The sequence below is a fragment of the Dermochelys coriacea genome, chromosome 2 (genome assembly GCF_009764565.3).
Source record: "Dermochelys coriacea isolate rDerCor1 chromosome 2, rDerCor1.pri.v4, whole genome shotgun sequence".
Lineage (NCBI taxonomy): Eukaryota > Metazoa > Chordata > Testudines > Dermochelyidae > Dermochelys > Dermochelys coriacea.
The window spans coordinates 106,618,555-106,642,110 of record NC_050069.1 but is presented as its reverse complement, the minus strand read 5'-3'; the positions used below and the strand labels follow the sequence as shown (position 1 = coordinate 106,642,110).

The window sequence follows — 23,556 nt, the reverse complement described above, 5'->3', positions numbered from 1 at the left end:
TATGGATTTTAAGTGGTTGTGATTTGTGATCAAATGAAGATTAAAATTGCCTATGTTGTGAACATTTCTATGAATTTTCCACCTATTAAGGCTTTGAGCTGTAATCGCATCGACTCTCCGAAGTTAAGATGGTTAGACCTTGTTGGTTCGTGGATTGGAGAACTTAAGTGCTGCAAGTGATATAGTGGGTGATATGCGCCTCTCTGAGCTGATAGGACCTCCAATGAGACAGTGGGGCATTGTCTTTCAGATGAGACAAAGCAGAGGTCCTAACCCAGCCATATGGCTGGGTTAAAGTGCAGTCCTGGTATGGAAGGTGAATTGTATACATAGAATTTGAGGTACATATACGGTAACATTGACTTTCAGATCAAATTTTCAAATAGGATTTTTTTTTCCTAGCAGTTATCCTTGAAACGCACCCCAGGAACTGAAATGTCAAGCTGTGTTCCTTCTTCCTTATGCATAATCTCCAGTAAGAATATTTAGATCAAAAGTCACCCATAGATGCATTTCCACAACTCGTTAGGCTAATGGAGCCTTTCCATTTAGTTTGGTGTGAAGGGAAAGTATAGCTGTACCTAGCCTCTCCCAAAAGGAAAGGGAGGGACAACTGTGCCTAATTTTTATTGCTAGTCTCACCATGTCTTTGTGCTTTGGGGAATGCAAGGACACCTGCTCAGCAGAATCATGGATGCACCACCTGTGTTCTCTGTCCCCATCTCACTGGGCCAGGGCACAGCCTACCCCTACATATAGGAAAACTCAGCCTTCTTGGCTATGTTGGTTTACCTAAATTAAATATAGTTTGGCATCCACACTTCTTGTATATTGAATCTGGTCATGCTTTTATGTTCCTTTTTCTAACTACCCGCTTACAGATATCTTCAGTTTACACTATGTTGTCTCTTTCAATAGCCATTGAAGGCTTTGATTTCAACTGGCTCATCTGCTCCCCTAACCCATGACTCTCCAGTGGGCCAGCACCCATTGAAATCCTTAACTCTGACACAGGGGTAAGGGTAGGAGGCAGTGCTGGAGGAGCAGGTACGCCTGAGGTAGCAGGGCAATTATTTTCCTTCGTTTATGCAGCTAGGAGTAGGTAAAGGGCAACTCTGCCTGCTACACACACACACACCACTGTAGTAGGTCTATTTGGCTCTCTTTCTGTGGGATGTCGGAAAATGGGGACAGCTAGCAAGAGGGTAGGGAGCGATGGGGAACTGGTACTGAAGCTCTGGAAATCAGCAGTTGACACTCAGCTCAAGCTATCTTTGTGGATCTAGCCATAGATCCTCAAAGGTATTTAGCTACCTAGCTCCCACATAGAAATCAATGGGAATTAGACCCAATTGTCAAAGATATTTAGGTACCTAAGTGCAGTGGAGCAGGGAATTGAACCCTGATCTCCCACATCCCCATCTGACATCTGGATTATCCTTCCTCAGGCCTCTGTCTGTAAAATATGAGCATGACTACAGAGGCATATAAACAATACAGTCTATCTGGGACTGGTGGTCACTGGGGGGAGTTAAGCCACATCTGGTTTCCCACCAAAATAATTTGATTTCCATCTTAATCAGCCAATATAATTAACTGAGCCTCTTTCCAAAGATGCATGTTCTCTGATCAAAAGCTCCATCCTGTGGATGTTCACCAAGCTCTGGCTTTTTACCTGGTAGAATAAAGTGCTTTGGGGTTTCTTTCCAATTGTTCATCTCCTACACAGAATGAATGATAGGGCAGCCTGTCACAGTGCACCAGCTTTCCAAAGGGTTCTCCACTTGTATGAGCATTTGCTATGAGGTTAAGGGTGTTGTGCCCCACAGAGATACTGTGTGCCCATTCATCCAGAATACAGCCAGCACCCACAGCATGTGTGGGAAGTGCCCCTATGATGGACATTTGCAAACAATGATGTGGGCTTCAGTTGTCACATTTGCTAGCCTTTACACAATTGTTACCACATGAAGGAATGATGCAAAAGTGGGCAAACAGTCCTGCACACCTTCTAAAGCCACACCTAACCCCATCAATAGTGATAGGGCCCTCAGTGGCCAGGGAGTCTAGGGACTAGATTGTGTGTTAGGGGAGCTGTAGTGGGACTTGACCTCTCCTTCTCCCTGAGGTCCTGGCCCAGGGTACTATGTTGCTCAACCCCTAAACAGGGGGGATTGGATCTTTCTCCCATCTGTAAGGAGGTGTTCAGGGCTTGATTTCATGGCCTGCATGTCCTTTTAGTTTGGGACATGGCCCCTCACACATCCAGTTGCCCCACAGTTAGGGCTTAGCTGTAAGTTCCCCTTGGCCAGCAAAGATTTACTTGCCTCCAGTAGCTCCATTGGCAAGCCAGTTGCTGGTCTGTGCCTACAGGCAGTCATACCGAGAGTTCCTGCCTCTTTGCTAGTCAGGCCTTGACTGAGCCAGGCTCCCATTCTTTTCTCCCCCCTCCAGGCCTGGCATTGGCTGCAGGTATAAGAGGATGGGATGAGCTGACCCCACAGGTGGTCTTTAACCCCTGCTGTGCTCAGCTGCAGTCTTTCTGCTCCTTCACAAACAGCTTGGGCATCACCTAAGGTTAATGGACCTATGCAAAGACAAAGAAATGGTTGCTCACTGCTCATAACTGTTTTTCAAGCCATTCTGCATGTCCACTCCCCTGCCCCCACACAGTAGAATGGGTCATCTAAGATTCCAGTACAAAGGAACTGAAGGAGGGTGGGGAGGGGGCTCTGCTCATTTTACACTCAGCTTGGTGTACGAGGGTCACCAGGGCACAGGTGTCGCTACACATCTGGATATTGCTAGGGAAAAACTCAGGCATTGCTGCACCAGGCGCTCACACACCTAGTGGCATGGACATACTTTTTGTAATTGTTGTTCTTCGAAATATATTGTGTAATTGTTTGTTATTTATACAATGTGGACCAGCTCCAGCAGAAGCAATTGTGATGTACCCAATAGCCTGGTGGACAGAGTCAGGGCACTGTCATAGGAGGTGAAGACCTGGCTACAAGTCCCTGCTCCAACTTAAAACAGATGCTGAAGGAAAAAAATCATAGAATTTCTAAACATGACATCTGTATGCAGTTGCCATTTTACCTACCAGGAAAACAGAAGGGAGGCAATGGTAATAAACATGGATGATGCATCATAGACGAAACTCTTCTGTGCAGCCCACCCACAACCTTCCCCCAAATTTTTTTTTTTTTTTTTTAAAATAGCCATCTGCGACAATTAGGGCCCAGACATTCCAAAAGGAGGAGGGCGGCTGGGGGGGGGGGGGGCAAACCTCAAATAAACAGTTGAATTAACTGATTGTTCATGTTATTGTATTAAAATTGTACAAGTAAGTTTTTATATGCAAGCTTGTAATGGTTTGAACTTTAGCATCATTATGAGTGATATATACGGACTGTGGTTATGAATCTGTGTATCTATAAAATTGTGCTCATAATTTGTGCTGCATTCACCTCCATCTCAGTGGGGTACTGGTTAGTCAGGCAGGGAGAGGATGCTTCCCCACACAGCTGATACTAGCTCTAAGTACTTACCATCCTACAACTCAGAAAAAGGCAATCGATGGGCTGTTACAGTGAATGGGAAGACACTGAGCCATCCCAGCTAGAAATGCCTCACGCTGCATAACCAGGAGTCACCTGAGAGGAAAGAGGAAAAAAAAAGGGGGGGGGGAAGGGTATTTGACCTGAGGAATATCCAGAAACTCTCTGTCAAATGCTGGGTCTTTGCTGTAGCAAGGGCTATCCTGGGAAAATGTTCAGAGACAATCAGTAACGTATTAGAAAAGGGAGTTTAATCTGATTTGCAACTGTAAAGCCTGAGGTTGCATCTCTATTTTTTGTGTAACTTCCCTGTTTGCTTCCCTTGCTATTTTGTCTTTGAATCTGATTTTTCTCTCAAGTAATTTTATTTTTTACCCAAGCAGGTCTCTGTGCTGTAATTGGTGTGAAATGGAGGCTCCAAACTGAGCTGACAACTGGGAGGAGGTGGTTTCACACCTTTTGTGGTGACAAATGAGGGGAAAAGTCAGATTGGCTGGTGGTTAGAAACTGCAATAGGGCAGATATGGGGAGACTCCACAGTAGAAGGGCTACTGGAAGCTGGGATGAGACTGTGTTGTGGGCAGGCTAAGGCTCTGATGGGTTTACCACAGCTGAACAGTATAAAGGCACCTTACATTAGAGGGCAGGTTGTGACAGACCCCCTTACTAGTCAAGGTGATCCCTAAAATATCACATATTCCTAAAAGAATGTGTATATACCCAACTTTGAAAAAGCACTAGTTAGAAGTCTTTGATGTTTGAAAATGCATGATCACATACAGAAAAATATTTTTATGTTTGGGAGTTTTAACTTCCCTATTGAGATACAGTGCAGAGGGATTTGTTCAGAGTGCACATTTTTAATCCTAATTAAAGGCTACTGGCTGGTGCATCTTAAATGAGCTCGTAAAAACTACTCACATGGCAATAACTTCAAATACAGACTAGCACCTTCCTAAGCAGATGGTCTCACACTTTGAGACAGCAACAGCACAAATCTACTTTTGGCTGAAATTGGTAGCTTACGAACCTGCATTGTTTTGTTTTAAAGAAAACCTCTTTTGGTTTCTCCGAACCAAGCCCCCTACTCCCCAAAAAGCCTTACCCTATATACTGTTGCACATGTACAAGTTGGGATCTTCCCTAGATCAATCACTTCTGGTTTTTAAAAAAAACTGTTGGTTATTTTTCTGTGACTGAAAGTCACTTTAAGTCTTAGGGCATGGCTACACTGGAAACTTCAAAGGAGTGCTCCCGCCACAGCAATTTGAAGTGTAAGTAGGGTCACATGCGAGCGCTAGGAAGAGAGCTCTTCCAGCACTCCTGGTAATCCACCTCCACGAGGGGATTAGCTCTGAGCACTGGGAGTCCGGCTCCCAGCACTCTGAGCCTGTTTATACTAGTGCTTTAAAGCACTCTGACTTGCTGCCTTCAGGGGGGTGATTTTTCACACCCTTAAGTTAGAGCACTATAAAATGTAAGTATAGCCAAGCCCTTAAGTTTTAATCCTGCTCCCACTGCTATTAAAGGCTCATGATCAAGCCTTTGGAGCACCAGATTTATAGGAAAGGATGTGGACTCAAATCAGATTTCCTAGATGAGGCAGAATAACTTTTCTTACAAACTCTCTTGCAGTGGTGTCCTCTCCTTCCCCCTGCCTCCTTTTGAGGAACTAGAAGATCTAGGTCCTTATTTCTGTTTTGCTTAGATGTGACTATTTTGAATCCAAATTATTAATTTTTCATGTCAAGTTATGCTGAATGTTAAACATTACAAACGCTCAAAGTCTAGTTTTTAAAATAACCATTCATATGCACACACCTTAAAAAAAAGTTAAAAAGTTAGTTTATTTGAAAACTGTGAAATCAAAGGCCAAATAGATAAAATGTTTAACATTGTCCCTGACCAATGTACAATAAAGAAAACTGGTAAAACTAAATTGTTTCCTCCACCACCATGGCAAGAATCAACTCTTAATATCACTTCTTAGTTCTCTCCCAATAAGAAACATTATTTGTAATATATAAACAGTACCTTAAACCACTCATCTTAAGCTGTCTTGTAGGTCTATATTGTCAAATCCCTAGTGTAACTCCATTAATATGGAGTTATACCAGAGATGAATCTTGTCTATCGTATATTAGAGCCTACTCATATTCTTTTTCCAAGTTGAGAACCAAGTATTTTTTTAAATCCCCCTGAGCTCTCCAGACTGGTTCACAAACTAAACTCAGCCAAATCACAAGTCAGATTAGATATTACAGGATCCTTTTAGGATACAGCATCAATTTTTTCTTATAGTTTTTAGGTCCTGGTGATCTATCCTCCCCCCACACTCCCAAAAATATAAGCCCTTACAGGATTTTTGTTCAGTGTTCATATTACATGACTAGGTTCAATTTTATTATGGATTTTCTTTTTGTATTTTACAACTTAAACAAAAATTAATGGAATGGTAAGTATATGAGAACACTTCACCATTTTTTCTAAAATAGGAAAATACCACACTTTTAATCCAAAACACAGGTATTTTAAAGTTTGTAGAAGCTCAAATGGGAAGGCAGCAAGCTTTTCCTTTGATAGTTATGGTTACAATAAGTCATGCCCTATTATACAACTGCTTGAAATGTTCAATGTAAAGTTACATGTACATGCAATTTAAAAAACAAACCTCCGATATGGGATGAAAATTTGTTGACTAGGAAAAGACTGACTTTATTACCTAAATTAATCACAATGAGCACATTATTCTTCTTTCCTTTGTTTAAAGACAGTACAAGTTCAGTGGTAGGACAGACCACTTGTAGTATTTGCTTTGAATAGCTTCTGTTACTGCCCTTTTTTGGCATAAAGTAATTTTAGTGATTTTTAGAAGGTGCCAAACTGACAATTGGATTAAAACCAAAGTCCCCCCATTTATCCAGATAGAAGGTATAGCAATGGACTGGTAAATGCAAGTGACCACAAAAATCACATCCCTAATTCACTTTAAAGGTAGTTTAATCATCAAACTCACTCAATCCTTTGACTTTCACTTACCAATGATGGCAGTTCTGGAGGTACTTTTTGTGGTGTAGACACTTGTTCACTAGAAACTAGTTTGAGACCAATTTATTTCATAGAAACCATTAACTATTTGTCAGATGGCAAGAATGTGTACTCATCACATATGGCAGTCCCATTTGAATCAACGACATATAGGCGAAAGGTGCCATATTACCATTCCATCCACTCCTAGCTTTAGCTGCTTTCTGACTGTTATGAAAAGGAGAGTGGTTTAAGCTAAATTTCTCATTGGTTATTAAAAGAGGCATGTGTTCACTCAAATACCCTAACCAACACGCATTAGAGTCAGCAGAGACACATTCCCATTGACTTCAGTGATGCTTGGACCAAGATCTCTACAGGTAAGGAAGGCTATGTGAATAAAAGTCACATTATGTCAAGGTGCAACAAAGTAATTTGATAATTCTCTAAAAAACTACTTCACCATTTGCAATAAGTCGTCAACAGGCTTTGAAATTGTACAAATTTAGCAACTGGAAAGTGTGCCATATCTACAAAGTGACAGTAAACAATCCCTTTGAATTAAAGAGAGAGTTAATTTTTAATGGGATAAAATCGCAGCCAGTGTAAATCACCTAATTCCAGTAGCTTAAGAGGAACCCGCCTCCCTCCCAAAAATATATAGATGTTTAGCTACTGTGCATCACTGGAACTGGCACATGTACTCTTCTTTTGAGGAAAAAATTGCTGCATATGTTTTATTATTGTTAAAATAAACCTAGCTTTTTTGGGTAGGTTACGAGAAGGAAGTTAAATACCACAATCATTTTCTTTAGAGGATAAAAGACAAATAAAATTAGGAGTTTAAAGAAATTTAAACCAATACTTTTAATTCGTTCTCATTTAGTTTGTCTTGATATTTTAACCAACATTATGGCACCACCACCCCTTTTTTTGAGGGAGAGGTTGACATCGCTGACAAAAAATAAATTGTAAATCAGGAAAGACTATACATGTGATATAAAAGCCTTATGGAGTGGGGCAGGGAGGGAAAAACCTACTCCACAAAAGAAAAATAAAGCTAAAACAAATTCCGGAGCTGAAAATTTAAAGGATCTACCTTCCTCAGATCTACGATCACTGCTGCTTTTTTCCAAATAACAAAGTCAAATCTGAATGAGACTGTGTACTACTGTAACCCTGCAGAGGTCAGTTTCGAAGTTAAAAGAAATTAAACCACTGTAATAAATTGCTAAACTGAGAAGTATGCAATTATGGTTCTTTTTAAAACTATAAAGCATTTTTACAGATCCTGCGGTTTATATTTTAAACTCAAACTGTGCTTTACCTTTTTAAGTTCAGACATACTGAAACCCAGAAGCACAGAGGGTTGGCGATTTTTTATCGCTTTTAGGCACACATGTCGTTTTTTTCCAAAAAATGATGCAACATCCATTTTCCATACGCATAGCATTGAGGACAGTAATTCCATTTCCTTTTTTGTAGGATATGGCCTCTTGTGAAAGTAATCTGCCAAAAACTGCTTTCGAGCTTCATATGAACTGTGTTCATACTGTTTAGGATCTAATGCTAGAATATGGAGGTCCTCACTTGAAGGAGGTCCTTTCATCTCAGTCCTGCTTTCAATCTTTTGTCGCTTGACAGGCACTACCCCCAGATTCACATCTTTATCTGGAGCTAGAGCTGTGCCAGTATTTAAGGACTGAGGCTGCTGTTCTTTATTCCTTTGGTCCTCTACAACAGAGCATAGATCAGATTGTTTTCTTTTAGCAGATTGAGAGACAGAATCGTGCTTTTCACCATTCACAAATGATAGCTCTTTCTTCTCATTGCGCTCAAGCGGCACTTTCATACTTGAGTTGCTGTCTTTGGGAGCACTTCTGCAGCGGAGCAAATGCACAGCAATAGCTGTCAGAGTCATATTTCCAGTGTACACCCCACAGCAATGGATGCACTTGAAAGCAGGGGACTTTAAAATTGTGTGTACAGTTGGCATGATATGATGCCTCTCTTTCAAGTGCATTTCATAGGCTTCTTTGCTAATGAAAGTACCAAAACAAAAGGGGCATGTAAATACTTTTTTGCTGCACATACTGTTCACTTCAGCTGTCTGAGGCTTCACTTTGATGTAAACAGGTATGAGGGTCCTCGAGTTTACCCCTGCAAGTACTGCCAAGTATACTTCCTTTTCACCAAGTTCTTCTTTGGGTAAAATTGTACTGAAGTCAAAATGTGGAAATATAAGGTCACCGTCAGCATCATTATCTAGCTGAAATCCTCTGTTGCTGTAGTCTTCATGCAACTTCTTCTTTCCATTATGCACAGTCTTATTGTGTTCCACAAGGCTTTTTAGATCATGGAAAGTATATGTACAGAACAAACAAGCTAACCCATGCATCAGAAGATGTTTTATAAGTTCTTCCTCACATAGGAAACATTTACAAGAGAAACACCGGACAGTCTTCTCTTTCATCCACCTCAAAAAGGGTGCACATACTGCAAGCTTGTCAGGTTCAAGGGTTTCCTCTGTTTTTACTGCATTGTGCTTATGAGCCACTTCCATGTGGACCTCATAGACATTTGATGGGAAGAGCTCATTGCATACAGGGCATGTCTTCCATTGCTTAGCCTGTTTGAGGGCTTGGCTTGTTTCAGGAGCAGATGGAGAAGACATCTGTGCAGACATATTGTGGGAAGAAGTCACAACAACAGGAGGAGACGGTGCACTAGCTGGAGAGCGAGATATCTGAGTTACTGTGCCAGACTGCATTAGCTGAATGGGCATTTGCGGTGGTGTAACAGTTGCTACCCCACCACCAGGTGGTACAGGCAAAGTAACTGAAACTGGTGCAAGGGTATATGTAGGTATCCCATTAACCTGCTTACCAGTTGGAATCAACTGTCTAAGGATAGGTCCTGCAGTCAGGAAAGTGGTATTTTGAGAAACTCCAGGTCTGATGGGCTGATTTACAGGGAGAACCCCTGAGGTAACAGGTTGATTAAGTTGGAGAATCCCAGGTCTGACAGGCTGTCTTACAGGAAGAACCTCTGATGCAACAGGCTGATTAAGCTGGAGAACTCCTGAGGTAACAGTCTGGGGCATAGGAAGAACCCCAGGACCAATGGGTCGATTCATATTCCCAACAGGTCGATTTATAGGGAGAACCCCAGGTGCAAGAGGTCTAGTTACTGGGAGAACTCCAGGCCCAACATGACTATTTACAGAACCAACAGGATGAGCTACTGGTAGAGCCCCAGGTGCAACCAGACTATTTATGGTCCCAATAGGCTGATTAACAGGAAGAAGACCAGGCCTGACAGGTTGACTAAGTGGAAGAACCCCAGGAGCAACAGGTCTATTTATGGACCCAACAGGCTGAGTAAGGGGGAGAACCCCAGGCCTGACAGGCTGATTAAGAGGGACCCTATGGGAAACAAAGACAGGTTGTGAAACTGGCGGCTGAATATTAACATTCTGACCTACTGGGAGCGGACTGGATACAAGTGTAACATGTGGTGGAGTAACAACTGGAACAGGAGACGTATGTGTAAGGCTACCAGAGACATTTGAAACAGTCAGAGGTCCAACTGTGTTTTGAACTGCTTTTCCCTGTACCATGGTTTGGTTCTGATTATTCTGAGGAAATGCAAGTTGAATGCAAGTTGGAGTAGTAACTGAGCTTGATGGAGCAGTGGTGGGCATTAAAGATGGAGCAGCTATAGTTGTGGGAGGCTTGGGAGCAATATGCATTTGCTTCACAAGTCCTGGTTTCTTAATATGTTCTGAAATCACAGATCTAAGTTTATTCTCCAGATCTCTGTGCATATCAGATGTTAAGACATGATACATTAAAGAATCTTGGCTGTTTGCAGAAGCATTACATTTTTTACAGTAGTGCTCAATAAAATTCTCTTCATTTTCATCTGGTCTCTGGCCAAAATATGTGCTTATTAAATTTTGAAAATGGTTCATCAGCACATGTTTCTTCATATTGTAGTACAGTGTGTCTGTAAAGTGACATTTTAGACATGTGAAGTTTATAATGTCACTCCGGAATTGTTTCATGCCACCTAAAATGCTCACTGTGTAGTTCTGTATTTTCCTATTAGAAGAATGAAACATCCGCATGTGTTTTCCCACTATTTTTGAATCAGAAGCAAATGCACATTTTGGGCAAGGAACCACCAGCTCTTGGTCCATTTCATCTTCATGGTAACGGTGCAAATGATTCTTGAATGAAGTAAGAAATTTTGAGGAGAACTTGCATAGACTACAGCAATACGGCTTTGTTCTGTATCTCTGCAAATAAATAAAAAAAGTTCACACAGCACCTTGTAAAAAAAACACACCAGGATTCTATAAACTGCCAGTTTATGTCATGGTCCACAGAAAATGCCACCAACAAATGAGTACCCGCAAGAAACAGGTTCAGACATCTTTAGAAAGACATACGTAAAGATGACATGCATGGGAAAACAAAGTATTTGGATTTGTGCCCTTTTTTACTTATTTATAATGTATAAAGGAGGCCTGACTGGATCGTTTTTCCTCACTCTGATTTAAAAAAAAAAAAAAAAAAAAAACAAAACAAAACAAAAAACAAAACAAAACAAAAACACACCTAGAAACTCCAGTTCCTTAAGGATTCTGGACCATCAAAGAGACTGGAACAATTAAGACAACAATACACAGGAAATTAAACCTGGGAAATCAAGAGGGAAGGGACTTTTCATTCAGACTGTTTAAAGCTTTACTTGTATGAACTAACGCGCACCCCACACACTTTAAGAAAAAAAAAAAAAAAAACTTAGAGATTCCAACACCTTGTCCTTCAACAAATGGGTGAGAAAAAGCTCAAACCACTTTTCAAAACCCCTAATCCAACCAAATCTTTCAGCAAAACTAGGAAATACCAGACGCTTAATATTCCTAAGGGTAAAAACCAAGCCAAGATAATGTTGGGGGGGAGGGGGAGAGAGAAGAAAAAAATTGCTAAACCTTTCAGACCTCCTTTAAACATAAGAGCAATAAAAATATATAAGCCCATTTGTTTTCCTTTGCAGTTCACTTTTAGAATACCACTTGTATTACACAGCCCCTCTCCTCAAACCAGTATGCAATTCACGAAGCATTTTCACTCTAAATATTTTAAAATAATTTTTTGTAAAATGCACATTTAAACTGACCATCACTCTTCTCTAATTTGACCCTGACTAAAATAAAATTCAAAACTCATTTCCTCTCCAACAAGAATCATTGCATTTGTTTTCTCCATCAATGGCACTTCAGCTGAAAACTGTTAGTTTTCACTCTGAATTCTCACTGATCAGTTAAGTTACTCTTCATTCCCACATGGAGTAAATCCTGTTATAGGTCTCTGAAAGACTACAAGAGCCACTTCAGTCACATACACCTCTACCCCAATATAACACTATCCAATAGAACACAGATTTGGATACAACGCAGTAAAGCAAAAATGGTTTTCTGTCTCGTCTACCACATTGGTTCTCAAACTGGGGGTCGCAACCTGGTTATGTGGAGGATTGCAAGCCCCAAACCCAGCGTGTGCCTGCAAGTTGCGAGTCCTGACCGCGATTCATGGCTGCGAACCCCGACCCCTGTGTGGAGCTGCTGGGCTACAAGCCCCGACCCTGGCAGGCACGTGTAGCTGCGAGCCGCGACCCCAGCGCATGGCTGTGAGCCCCAATCCCGGGCTTCATGTGAAGGACGACATCAGATGCACCCTTTCTAAAGCACCAAGAATAAAACTTCTTGTGTCAAATACTGTATTAATAACAGAAGTACTAAATGCCAAAGGAAGTTCGATACGTAGTTTCACCTATAACGCGGTAAGATTTTCTGGCTCCCAAGGACCGCGTTATATTGTGGTAGAGGTGTATTTCCATTTTTCTAGGTTTTGATACTGGGTCTCATGTGACTTGTCCTGTAGTTCCTAAGGAATGAGCCTTCATTGTTCCAAGAATTACAGAGCTTCCAGGCAGAGTCAACGTCATTAAGTTTGCATTCATAAAGCATCCTAAGGCAACTTCTCAGCTCCGAGAACCTTTACAACAAGACTAATAGGATGGACAGGCAGTCTTGGCCTCCCAAGAGGAGGTGCTGCTGATCCCCATGTAAAAAAAAAAAAAAAAAAAAAAAAAAAAAAGGGGGAATTTTCTTTAATATTTTTCTGAATGATGCGCCTGGCAGTGACTGACATAAATTGAGACTGTAGCCAGTGGGTGCAGAAAGGTTAAAATACTCCTAGGGAAAATCAGGAGACATGAGGTGTTCTGGTTACGTAACTGTCTCGGGTGGTATGAATAGGTCGTTAAAGGACTGTAGGAGCTAGAAAGGCAAAGGGAACCCCCAATGTCTGCGAAACTCACACCTAGCAAACAGCCAAAAGGAAGGAGATTCTCCCCCCCCCACCCCCGCTCTCTGCAGACAAGCAGAGCAGAGACCCCAAGCTGAAGAACAAAGGGAAAAGATGTCAGGTGACTGTGTTTAACAGCTGGCCTTTAGAGAAAGACAGGAGCTCTGACCTGGGACTGACAATGAGACAGAGACAGGGAGCAGCATGGCTCAAGGCAATAGACACTATGTTTTTAAATCTTTGTTTCTCTATGTTAACCTGAGGACTTTCAGATTCTTTGTGCCAGATGGCTAACAAATTGTTACCTTGTTTTGAAAAGGCTTCCTGGTGCGATTGCAAATACTTGCTGAGGTGCACTGATCCCTGAAGAGGACAAAAGAATTTGAATAGGAGTCTGTCTCAGCTCAACTTGCTGTAGAGAGCTCACTCTCAGTGAGAAGCAGTGCTGGAGCTGAGGCTCAGTCTGGGAGGCATTAAGGATGCACTACTTACTTTAAAGGAAAAATGTAACCCCTTGAGAGTCTGGCACACTTAAGGGGTATCTCCAAGAGACTGTTTAAAAGCTAGGGCATAGCACAAATCCTCACCACAACGTGGTTGGGGATTAGATTCATCAGTTAGCAGCCTGTGAAGATGAACTCAAGCAGGGAAAAGGAGTTAGAATGAATTAATCTGTGTGGCTGCTCCTCCCCTGTTTGACAGCTGATCTCCAGAGAGCAGGGAATTGTTGCCTTACACAAAGCAGATTCTCACATTAATAGCCATGCCAAGTATTGCCTGATCTCAAAAATTCTGTTTTTTAGGGTACATCACTGTAAAGTGAATGATGTATCGATGCCAGATGGCATCAAGTAATTTGAGTCCCCATCCACTTCAGAAAGTGGAAAAAAACCTCTGTTAATCTTCTTAGAGCAGTAGAGATAGTCAGTCATCAAAGACTTTTTGGCCTGATTTGTTAAGAAGCCTTCAATATCATAAACATTTAAGCCTTTCAAGCCCAAAGATGGCCTCCATCAGGCTCCTCAACCATCTGGCAGAGCATGGGACCAGGATTAAAGGCTGAGGACCTGACGAAGTTCTCACAGTTGGAGTGGTGTTAGATATCTGCCTCTACCTTAAGTAGTAAGCTACCCTCCCCACCCCATTGTAGAGCTCTCTGACAAATACTGCTTCCACATTACTTTGACAGCCAGACTAATTTGTACCTGGCCAAGCTCTTATTTAGGCATACTATGTCTATATTCCTCTCCCTTGTAGCTGAACATCTTCCACCCCTTCCCTTCCAGATATGCATCTGGCATCAATAATCTATGCTTTCTCTCCCATAAGCTTAACTACAATAAGATGAGCCTGGGATTGACTTGGAAAGTCACCCAAAAGCTCTTGCAAGCACCTAATGTAATTTCCCCCTTGAGAGGTACTGGGCAGTAATATACTGACACCTTGCTCTACTCTCTGCACTGGTGCCAGTTCACTTCCAGGTGAAATTCAAGGTGCTGGATGCAACTCCAATCTTTATCTAATCATCCTGACACAATGCAGTTCAGTGACTTTTTTCAACATGCACCAGTAAATCTGGATTTTAAGTGTACACCAAAAGTAAAGATTAAAATGTACCAGGGTTTAGGGAATCCCCGGCTACCTCTCTACCACTGGCTCCCCAATTTATTGATACTGATAATCTCCCATGCTTAAGAAAAATTAATTCAAGACTGGAACAGATGCGGAGAAGGGCTACTAGGATGATCAGAAGAGTGGAGAAGATACCTCACGAGAGAAGACTTAAGGAGCTTGACTTGTTTAGCCTAACAAAATGAATGCTGAGGGAAGATATGATTGCTCTCTATAAATACATCAAAGGAATAACCACCAGGTTAAGGGGCAATGTTGGCACAAAAGAAAATGGACATAAACTGGCCATTAACAAATTTTGGCTTGAAATTAGACTAAGTGTTTCTAACCATTTGAAGAATGCAGTTCTGGAACAGCTTTCCAAGGAGAAAGTGGAGTCAAAAAAAAAAAAAAAAAAAAAAACCTAACTTGTTTCAAGACCGAGCTTGATAAATTTTTGGAGGAGAAGGTATAATGAAGTTTCCTACAAGGGCATATGGCCCATTTGTGACTGTTATTAGCAAATATCTCCTACGGTGAGAAATGGGACACTAGATGGAGCTACTACAAAAATCCTTTCCCAGATATCTGACTGGTGGGTCTCATCCAAATGCTCAGGGTCTAACTGATCGCCATATTTGGGTCAGTAAGTAATTCTTCACCAGGTCAGAATGGCAGAAACTCTGGGGGGCTTTTTGCCTTCCTCTCAGAGTGAGGCTCAGGTCACTTGTTCATTTGAACTAGAATAAGTGATGAATTCTCTGTAACTTGAAGTCTTTAAATCAAGATCTGAGGACTTCATTAATTGAACCAGAAGTTATGGACCTATTATAGAAGCGGGTGGGTGAGGTTCTGTGGCTTGTGATGTGCAGAAGGTTAGATTAGATGATCATGATGGTCCCTTCTTGCCTTAGAGGCTATAAAAGTGTCAAGAGCACCGATACCTGTAGAACCTCACCCGCAAGGTCTCTTGGGAAAGGGCAGCTGTCAATCACTACCCCAAGCTCCCTTTGAAAGAGAATCACTGAAGCCACTGTAATGCTGCACTGTCAGCTCCAAATAGATCATATAAATGGGTCAGCCGCACTTCATGACAGACTGGAAAAGGCTACAGAGGCCTTGAGTTTTGACTTTTCATTATAGTGATTATTAGTGGCCCTAAAGCAGTCTTCAGGAAAAGTCCAAAATTGAAAGAACCAAAGAAGTCAACAGAGGCCAGGTCTCATTGGCATGATTGTCACTATCTTAAATAACTTTGCCTAAGAAGTGGGAAGACACCAAGGAGTGATGTTGATTGATGATTGGGACAACTATAGCATTCTTCAAAGATTGAAGTTTCCCATCCCACACTTAGGGCACAATGACCATGGAAAAAGTAATGTAAGTGGTACTGAAAGCAACTGAATGTACATGCTAGTGAAATAAATACTGCTGTGTCTTTAGGAACTGCTTCATCACTAGATTCATTTTCCTCCTTCCATTTCTGTGATGGCAGGCCTAGTTGCTTTTCGCTAGCCTTCACAAACTGAGAAGAGAATAAATTGATTTCTCAGGTGGTGGGTCCTATCACTCTCTTTAGAAATTCTTGCAACTCCACCTGTGATGGAGCCAAACTTGCCTGAACTTTTCTGTTAAGTCTGATGAAGCCTCTCCACAGCAGTCAATGCTCTAGTCAGTATTTAGATTATGCAGGCCAGGCTGCTTAATTGTATCATTATTCTCAATAGTTCCCTTAACTATGATTTGAAAGCTGTGACAACGAAGGTTCTTTTTTGCTTCCTTTATAGCAATGGCATATTTCTGCAAGATGCTCCCCACTACAAACTGTACAATGGTAAGACTGGGGAGAAAAATTCTTTATGCCTCTTCTAATCACTTTTTTTGTTCTGGAGACTTAAGATAAAATTTTCAAAGTGCATAACAGTGATTCAGAAGCCTAAATCTCAATAACTTGCAACTAACTGGACTTCAGCTCCCTTTCTTCTACCCCACCATAAATAGTTGCTATTTGTAAGAATAGAAAAGTAAAGTTTGTTACTTGATAAATTCCCTCTGTAGGGCTGACCTCTCCCCTAATTTAGGTCAGCACATCTTACTGCAAATATGAAAAGCTGTTCAGACTTATCCATAGGCTCCATTGTTTGGCCTTGCTCCTTCCACCCACAAAGATGAATATTTCCAAACTTGTATGGAAAACAAATTCTTAAGAGTAGATTAGAATTTAAAACTCCTAACACAAATGGAGTTGAGTATTATTGTTAACTATATACAGGGAGCCTGAAGAGGCCATTTGAGAGACATTCAGTAGAACTCTAGTCTGCCCTGCTGGACAAGAATAGGTCCCAGAAAGGAAATTTTAGTAACGATTTTTCATTCTGGACTTTGACCTTTCCCCTAATCTGAGATATATGGGAAACACAAGTCATCAGGAAAAAGTTAGTAAGGAGGGCAAGTAGAACAGAAAAAGGTGGTTTTGCCTTCCCTAAAATTAACATTAATCTGAACCAGACAAATTCAAAATTATAAATAAGACAAAATTTTAAAAACAAGTGAAGATGATTAATCACTGGAAAAAATCTCTTGAGGTCTTCATATCAAGATTGGATGCCTTTCTGTAAGATTTGCTTTAGTCAAACCAATTATTCAGCTCAATACAGGAGTGAAATTATATTGTCTGTGTTATACAGGAGTTCAAACTAGATGATCTAATGGTCCCTTCCAGCCTTTAAAAAAAAAAAAAAAAATCTATTAATCTGTTTCGGAACTTGGAGCAACTTTCTGCCAAGCACCAGCCTGGAAATGAGTGAAGATTGAACCTATACGGCTTTAAAAACTTGGACCAGGTGGCAGCTTTGCACATATATTCTGTGTCAGTCAACATTCTTTTTGCCAGAGCAGACTGCCATGGAACATGGCAAGTGAGCTCAGGTATAAAAAAATATATATATTTGCTTATCTGTGGGCCATAGCATCTGCTCCCAATGATCTCCGATGAAGGGGCCTTGATTTTGCATTTTGTCTGCATGTGAATAAATCCACCTGGGATAGTCTAGCAGCTGAAAAATGTCTTGATTCACAGCCCACTCTGAATTTTCTATCCACAGACGAGTTAGCCAAGCTGCTTTTGAATTCCAGGATCCTTTTACAGTAGAACCTCAGAGTTCACCAGAATTATGAACTGACAAGTCAACACACCTCATTTGCAACTGGAAGTACAGTCAAGCAGCAGCGGACCCCCCTTCCACTCAAAAAAGCAAACAGCACAATACTGTGTTAAACTACTAAAAAAATAAAGGGAAAATTAAAAAAAAAGATCTGATAAGGAAAGAAACCGTTTCTGTTCTTGGTTCATTTAAATTAAGATAGTTAAAAGCAGCATTTTTCTTCTGCATAGTAAAGTTTCAAAGTTGTATTAAACCAATGTTCAGCTGTAAACTTTCAAAAGAACCACCACTGTTTTGTTCAGTTACAAATATTTCTGAGTTATGAACAACCTCCATTCCAGAGGCATTCGTAACTCTAAGGTTCTAATGTATTTGGTTTACCCTGATGGAGGCTATGTAATGTCGCACAAACAGTAAGATCTGTAAGGCTTGTATGTGTTTTGATCTGAACCACATGTTCCCCTCTTCATCTTACGTGGTTGTGTTGTCTGATGGGACAACATGCTCTTGCCTCAGTTGATCCTGAAATTCTCAGAAGGCCAGCTGGTGCACTTATTTCTAGATTGGTGCTTTGAAGCCAACCTCAACCACACAATCCAAGTGGGCTCCTAAACCTGATAGGCTAGTGTTTTCAATCAGACCTTAAAGTACGGACTGAGGGAAGGAACTTCCTGTGTGGGCTTCCTACTTCCACAGAGGGAGTAAGTTAGTTGGGGGGACATTTTCCTTTTCATGGGCATTTCTTGCTGGGAATGATTTTAAACGTGAAGGAGAAATCTCATCTGTATATTCATCCACAGGATGATCTCTATGCATAACTGGAGACATTAGGCCCAGCAATTGCAAGGAAAGATGAATGAAGTACTGTGGAGACCAGTGTCTTTGCTGCGTGTCACAAAGACTACAGCTCTCCTTGTGTTCCCATCTCCCAGGCCAGTGGTTTTCAACCTTTTTTCATTTGCGGACCCCTAAAAAAAAAAAAAAGTCAAATGGCAGTACAGACCCCCTTTGTGAATCTTAGACGTAGTCTGTGGGCTCCCAGGGTCCATGGACCACAGGTTGAAAATCACTGTCCCAGGAGAACAATGCTCTAAGAGAAGACTAGTGAACGCTTATTTGGATTTATTATAAAACTTTGTGCCTGAAGCATGGAAAGTGTTCCAAACTGTTGCCTGTAAGATCCTTGGGGAAGAGGTTCTGATGAGTATGTTACCTAGAAACAAGAATCAGTGAGTTCCTAGAGCCCCTTAGCCTACTTATTATCACTAGCAATTCCTTCACTGACTACCTCAAGCAGAGTGGAGAGCAAAGATTACTGTTTTGTATTGATAGTGGCGATTTCCATAGGCAAACTTGAGAATTATCAAGGACAGGACCTATGGGAATATGCAAATAAGTTCCCAGTTCCACCAATGTCAGTAGATCTCCTGAAGAGACTGCAGCGATGGTAGAAGCTAAAGTCTCAATTATAAATATAAATTCTTTTAATCAACCTGTTCAGCTTCTTGATGTCTATGATGGCCTAAACATTTTTTTAAAAGCTAAACTATGATAATTAGGGAGTAAAGGCCTGAGCCCCCTAAAGGACAGAGGATTGCTCTTAACTGCGGATGGTATGAAATCTCAGGATAATTGAATGCTTCTCAATGTCTCTCACAGTTGAAGAGAGTTTAATAAGAGAGACGTGGAGGAACTTGGTATCCATACGGCGCTCCCTAGAGCTCCATCTCCAGTCTGAAGAATGGAAATCAACCCAGTTGAAGCTGATTGGATCTATTCACTTGAATAGGAGAGTATCCTATTTCCAGACATATTTCTGGAAAGACGTAGATACAGCATGCTGACTATTTCGACTGGAAGGAAATTTGGTTTCCATACCTTGGTATCTGTGGGCTCAAGTTCTACCCCAGAATAAAGTTAACCCCTTCACTGACACCTTTGTTGAGGGTAAAAATGAAAGGAGCTCCTCCCCTTGCAGGAGGTTTGTTGTTTTTGGATTTCACTGGAATGGGCAACTGTATTTCCCCTAATGTCTTAGGAGGTATGCAGAGGGATGGCAAAATATACCTTGGCTCTGGATGGGAGATTTCTCCCTTAGATTTAGTTCGTTCATCCTTTTTCTAGTTGGATCTTGTTGATGGCCACCACTTCTTCCCTGTTTCAAAATATGTCTGCTGAGGAAGAACGTTTTCTATTTTTCTGGCTCAAGGTTATGTTCCAAAATAGTTATCCTTCTTTGATAAGAGCTGAAACTCGCTGAGAACAAAGACCAGGCATACTTATTTCCTTCTTGCTCTCAGTCATTACATTTTCTGGCCAATTGAAGGATGGGGGGGGGGGGGCGGCTTTTACAGTGGAGATTCTCATCACCATTAGGAGACCTGTCCCTTTTCCTAGTTCAGAAAATAACCTGTGGTTGGCTCCTTGGTGTATCTCCTCATCCTCAGATATATAAATGAGGAGGTAATATAGGGGGGATAATTCTCTAAGAATTCACATTCTGCATCTTAAGATGGGGAATCAAGCAGCAAGCCAGATTCTGTCCTAACTGACTCACTCACCCACCCACATTTGCACATGGAAGACCATCCTTGAGCTTTATTTCCTTTTGGGGAGAAAAAAAGTGGATTGATCTAGAATAGGTTTGGGGAAAAAGGGGTGCCGGAGAAAGGATTAGCCCTTGAAGATACCTGTTCAGCAAGAAGATATACCATTTGCCACCCTCCCAGTATTGAAGAGGGCTGCCTCACCTTTGAGCGGGTGTCTCCAGAAGTTCTGGCTGATGTGCAAGGGATAGGAAGATGCAAAGAGACTACCAAAAGATGTGGCAGAGCTTCTCTTCTACAGCCCTAAGGTGGTCTCCTCATAAATTCACATCACCGTCTGGCCTTTGACTTACTGAGGTTAGCTTTCTCCTCTGTCATGATGTTGTGAGAAAGGTGATCCTATTCAGGGAACAGAGTCCAGAAAACATGGTTCCCTAAGGGAGATTTTGCTTACTGCCGCCGCCAAAACACAAAATTTTAAAAGCAAGATTGCTAATAAATAAGGCCGGAGCCCTGAATTACAGCTCTGTTTGCACTGCAGGATGCAAAAGAAACAGTGGGCTCAAGCCCTAAAAGCATCAGATAAGTCTGGCATTTGCACAAAGAGGCACAACCAGTCTCCAACAAGGGGACAGAGAGGGAATGAAGAGAGGGAAAATGTTCAGGAACCAAAAAGGATATGATAACCCTTTCAGCCACATAGGCCTGTAATATCTCTCTTGTTGATTTAAAGAGGTGTCAGATAATTAGGAACCTGATTCTGGGCTGGACTCCTTAAAAATTCTAGCTAACTCACAAAGAGTCAGTCAGATGCAGAAAAGAACTTGCTCCCATGTTAATACTAACTTCTCAGCAATTCTACTTTCCTGCATCAAATCTAACTCCAAGTCGTATGTAGGAGTTTTTGATGGTCAGCTCTCTGTTCAATATGTGAAGGAGGAAAAGTTTGTATTATTAGTGCACATATTCCAATTTAAAAAACATAAAACAATGCGTTTGTTAATTTTCAATTGGCAACTCTTGCAGAAGTATCAAGCCATTATTTAAATATATTTTTACTTTTAAAAAAAAACTTGCTCAGCCTATGTTTCTTTAAAATTAGTATTTATTCAGCGGTCTACAAACTAATTTGGAGCTTCACAAAAACGATAAGACAATATAACTATCTTTTCTATTAAATCACAAGCAGTACAGATCATCAGCACCACAGCCATAGATGCCTACTTGTTCAGCATTCCGAAGAGGTGGCTACAGAGTTCTCCCTCAGATGCTAGTAGTACAATAACCTTTAAGCATAATGAAAGCATACCACAAAGCAATTTCACATAGTAACACGTGAAGCATTCTTAACAGTCCATTTCTGAGGGGGAGAAGAGCAGCACTCATAATGGAGGGAGTCATCCATAGGAGCAATCCATACCAAAACACAGTTTCAGCATTACTTGAACAATAATGCAGATCTTTTGAGGGGGTTCAAAGGAGGTTGTCCTTTCTTCCAGGAACCTTCCTATAGGGAGGAATTTATTTTGTCTCTAACAGGACTTGTATTTTATTTGTCATCCTGGTTTTCCTTCCACAGTTCTCTTTGCACGGGATTCCCTTGGTCTGGCTAACTAGACACAAAGGGTGGGGGCTATTTCACAGTGTGCTTTTCACTGCAGCCCATTCCACACACAATTCTCTCAGCTTCTCCCTCAGTTGCCCAAATCTTTCCATTCATGTTTTCGATTGCTTTACAACCTCCATAACCTTCTGTGTTTCTTGTTACATCACCCTATTCTGTTTACACAAGCAATAAAGAGCTCAACTGACCTTAAAGAACTGACCTACCTTTAAAGGCAGGAGAGCAGGAAGTATTAAGGAGGCACATCAGAGCTCCCTGGCATGCGGGGGAATGTGGCCTCTGGTATCTGTCAGAGGGGACATTGGCCCTTCAAGAGGGAGATGGGCCAGCACACCTTGACTCATCAGCTGATCTAAACGGGTCTTAAAAGAGGACACCTGGGAGTCAAGAGAATCAGTCAGGAAAAGGGACAGATGAGAGATGCCTGGGAGTCAGAAGATTGGCACCTTTCCCCTACCAGAGACCATGAGATGGAAGGAAATCTCCAGGAAACAGCTTTCTCTGAAAAGAGGGAGGAATTATCAGGAAGCCAATGGAAAGGCTAGCCTGCTGATATTCCTGAGCCAAGTGTTGGGAAGCTGAAAAGGGCTGAAGGCTAGGAAGCCAGAGAAGGAACTAGTCTGCTGACCTTCCTAAACCAGAGTAGGCTGGAGAGGGTTGAAAGCTGAGAACAAGAAAGGAGATGCCTGTTGGCTCTCAGAGCCAGAGAGCTAAAGCACGAAGGCCAGAGGGGGCTGAAGAGTCATGAGAGATGCAGAAGCAATGCCTAGGAGAGGACTGAGGAAGAGACCAGATGTGGTAGAAGACAGACTGTGGTATGTGCTACGATGACTGATCAGGTGGCATGGGATTTTAAGGACAACATGCATGGGGGTGATAAATGGGACTAGGTTTCAGGACTCCTGTTATGGACTATTTGGCCATGTTGTTGTAACAAACATAAGCTCCAAGGAGGGGTAGTCATGAGACAAGAAAGCTTATGTAGAGATACTGAGGACTCTGAAGGAAGGTAACTGAGGTTGGTGCATCTGGCATGCTGTGGCCTGATGCAGGAGGGCACTCCAGACGGAGCTGCCCTATTACAATACCCCTTAGGAGGATACAGTGTGGTCAGGACTCTGCCCCCTCCCTACCCTTTTGTGGGGGCTAATGTCATTAGCCAGTACCAGACTTTGTATCTGGGTAACATAGGGAGTGAAACGGGGGTCAGGCTCCTGTATTGCCCCCACTTTGTGTATCAGTGTAGGGACACTAAGAACCTGTCCTTACAAACTTACAGCTCCCCTTAAAGAGGCTTTTCTGCAGAAATTCTGTAGGTTTTCATTATTATGGAGAAGAGGAATCCTTGAAGCCAGGAAATCACCTCCTTTCATCCTATATAAGAGTATTACACTCTCATTAGGACTTTATCTGAATCCCATCCTCATCCCATCCTTTGCAACAACATTCAATTTAATTGCCCAGACCACCTGATGTAAGCATACATACCTTCCTTTTGCCCACAGACTCCCAAGGAGACACATCACTCCATGAAGTGTTGCAAAAATATTTTTCTCCTGGATCATAACCTTTAAGATTCTAAAAGAGAGGGAAAAAAAATATATATACACACACACACACACACACACACACACTCACAAAAAT

At 41.6% G+C, this 23,556-nt stretch overlaps 1 protein-coding gene across 10 annotated transcripts in view; it reads right to left on the bottom strand.

Moving 5' to 3' along the window:
- Nucleotides 1-5,739: 5,739 nt before the first annotated feature.
- The window catches only part of ADNP2 (ADNP homeobox 2), a 30,241-nt gene continuing 12,424 nt past the window's right edge, over nucleotides 5,740-23,556 (bottom strand). For 5 of the 10 annotated variants that reach the window (XM_043508268.1, XM_038388359.2, XM_038388360.2 and 2 more), the window contains 2 exons: nucleotides 23,401-23,490; nucleotides 5,740-10,890 (listed from right to left, as the gene is read on the bottom strand). In XM_043508268.1, the coding sequence (XP_043364203.1) occupies nucleotides 7,873-10,890; nucleotides 23,401-23,490 (3,108 nt within the window). In that variant the 3' untranslated portion in view covers nucleotides 5,740-7,872. Of the gene's footprint in view, nucleotides 10,891-13,459; nucleotides 14,640-16,616; nucleotides 16,641-23,189; nucleotides 23,287-23,400; nucleotides 23,491-23,556 lie in introns of those variants that run through there. The other 5 variants (XM_043508269.1, XM_043508270.1, XM_043508274.1 and 2 more) reach the window with 4 other exon arrangements.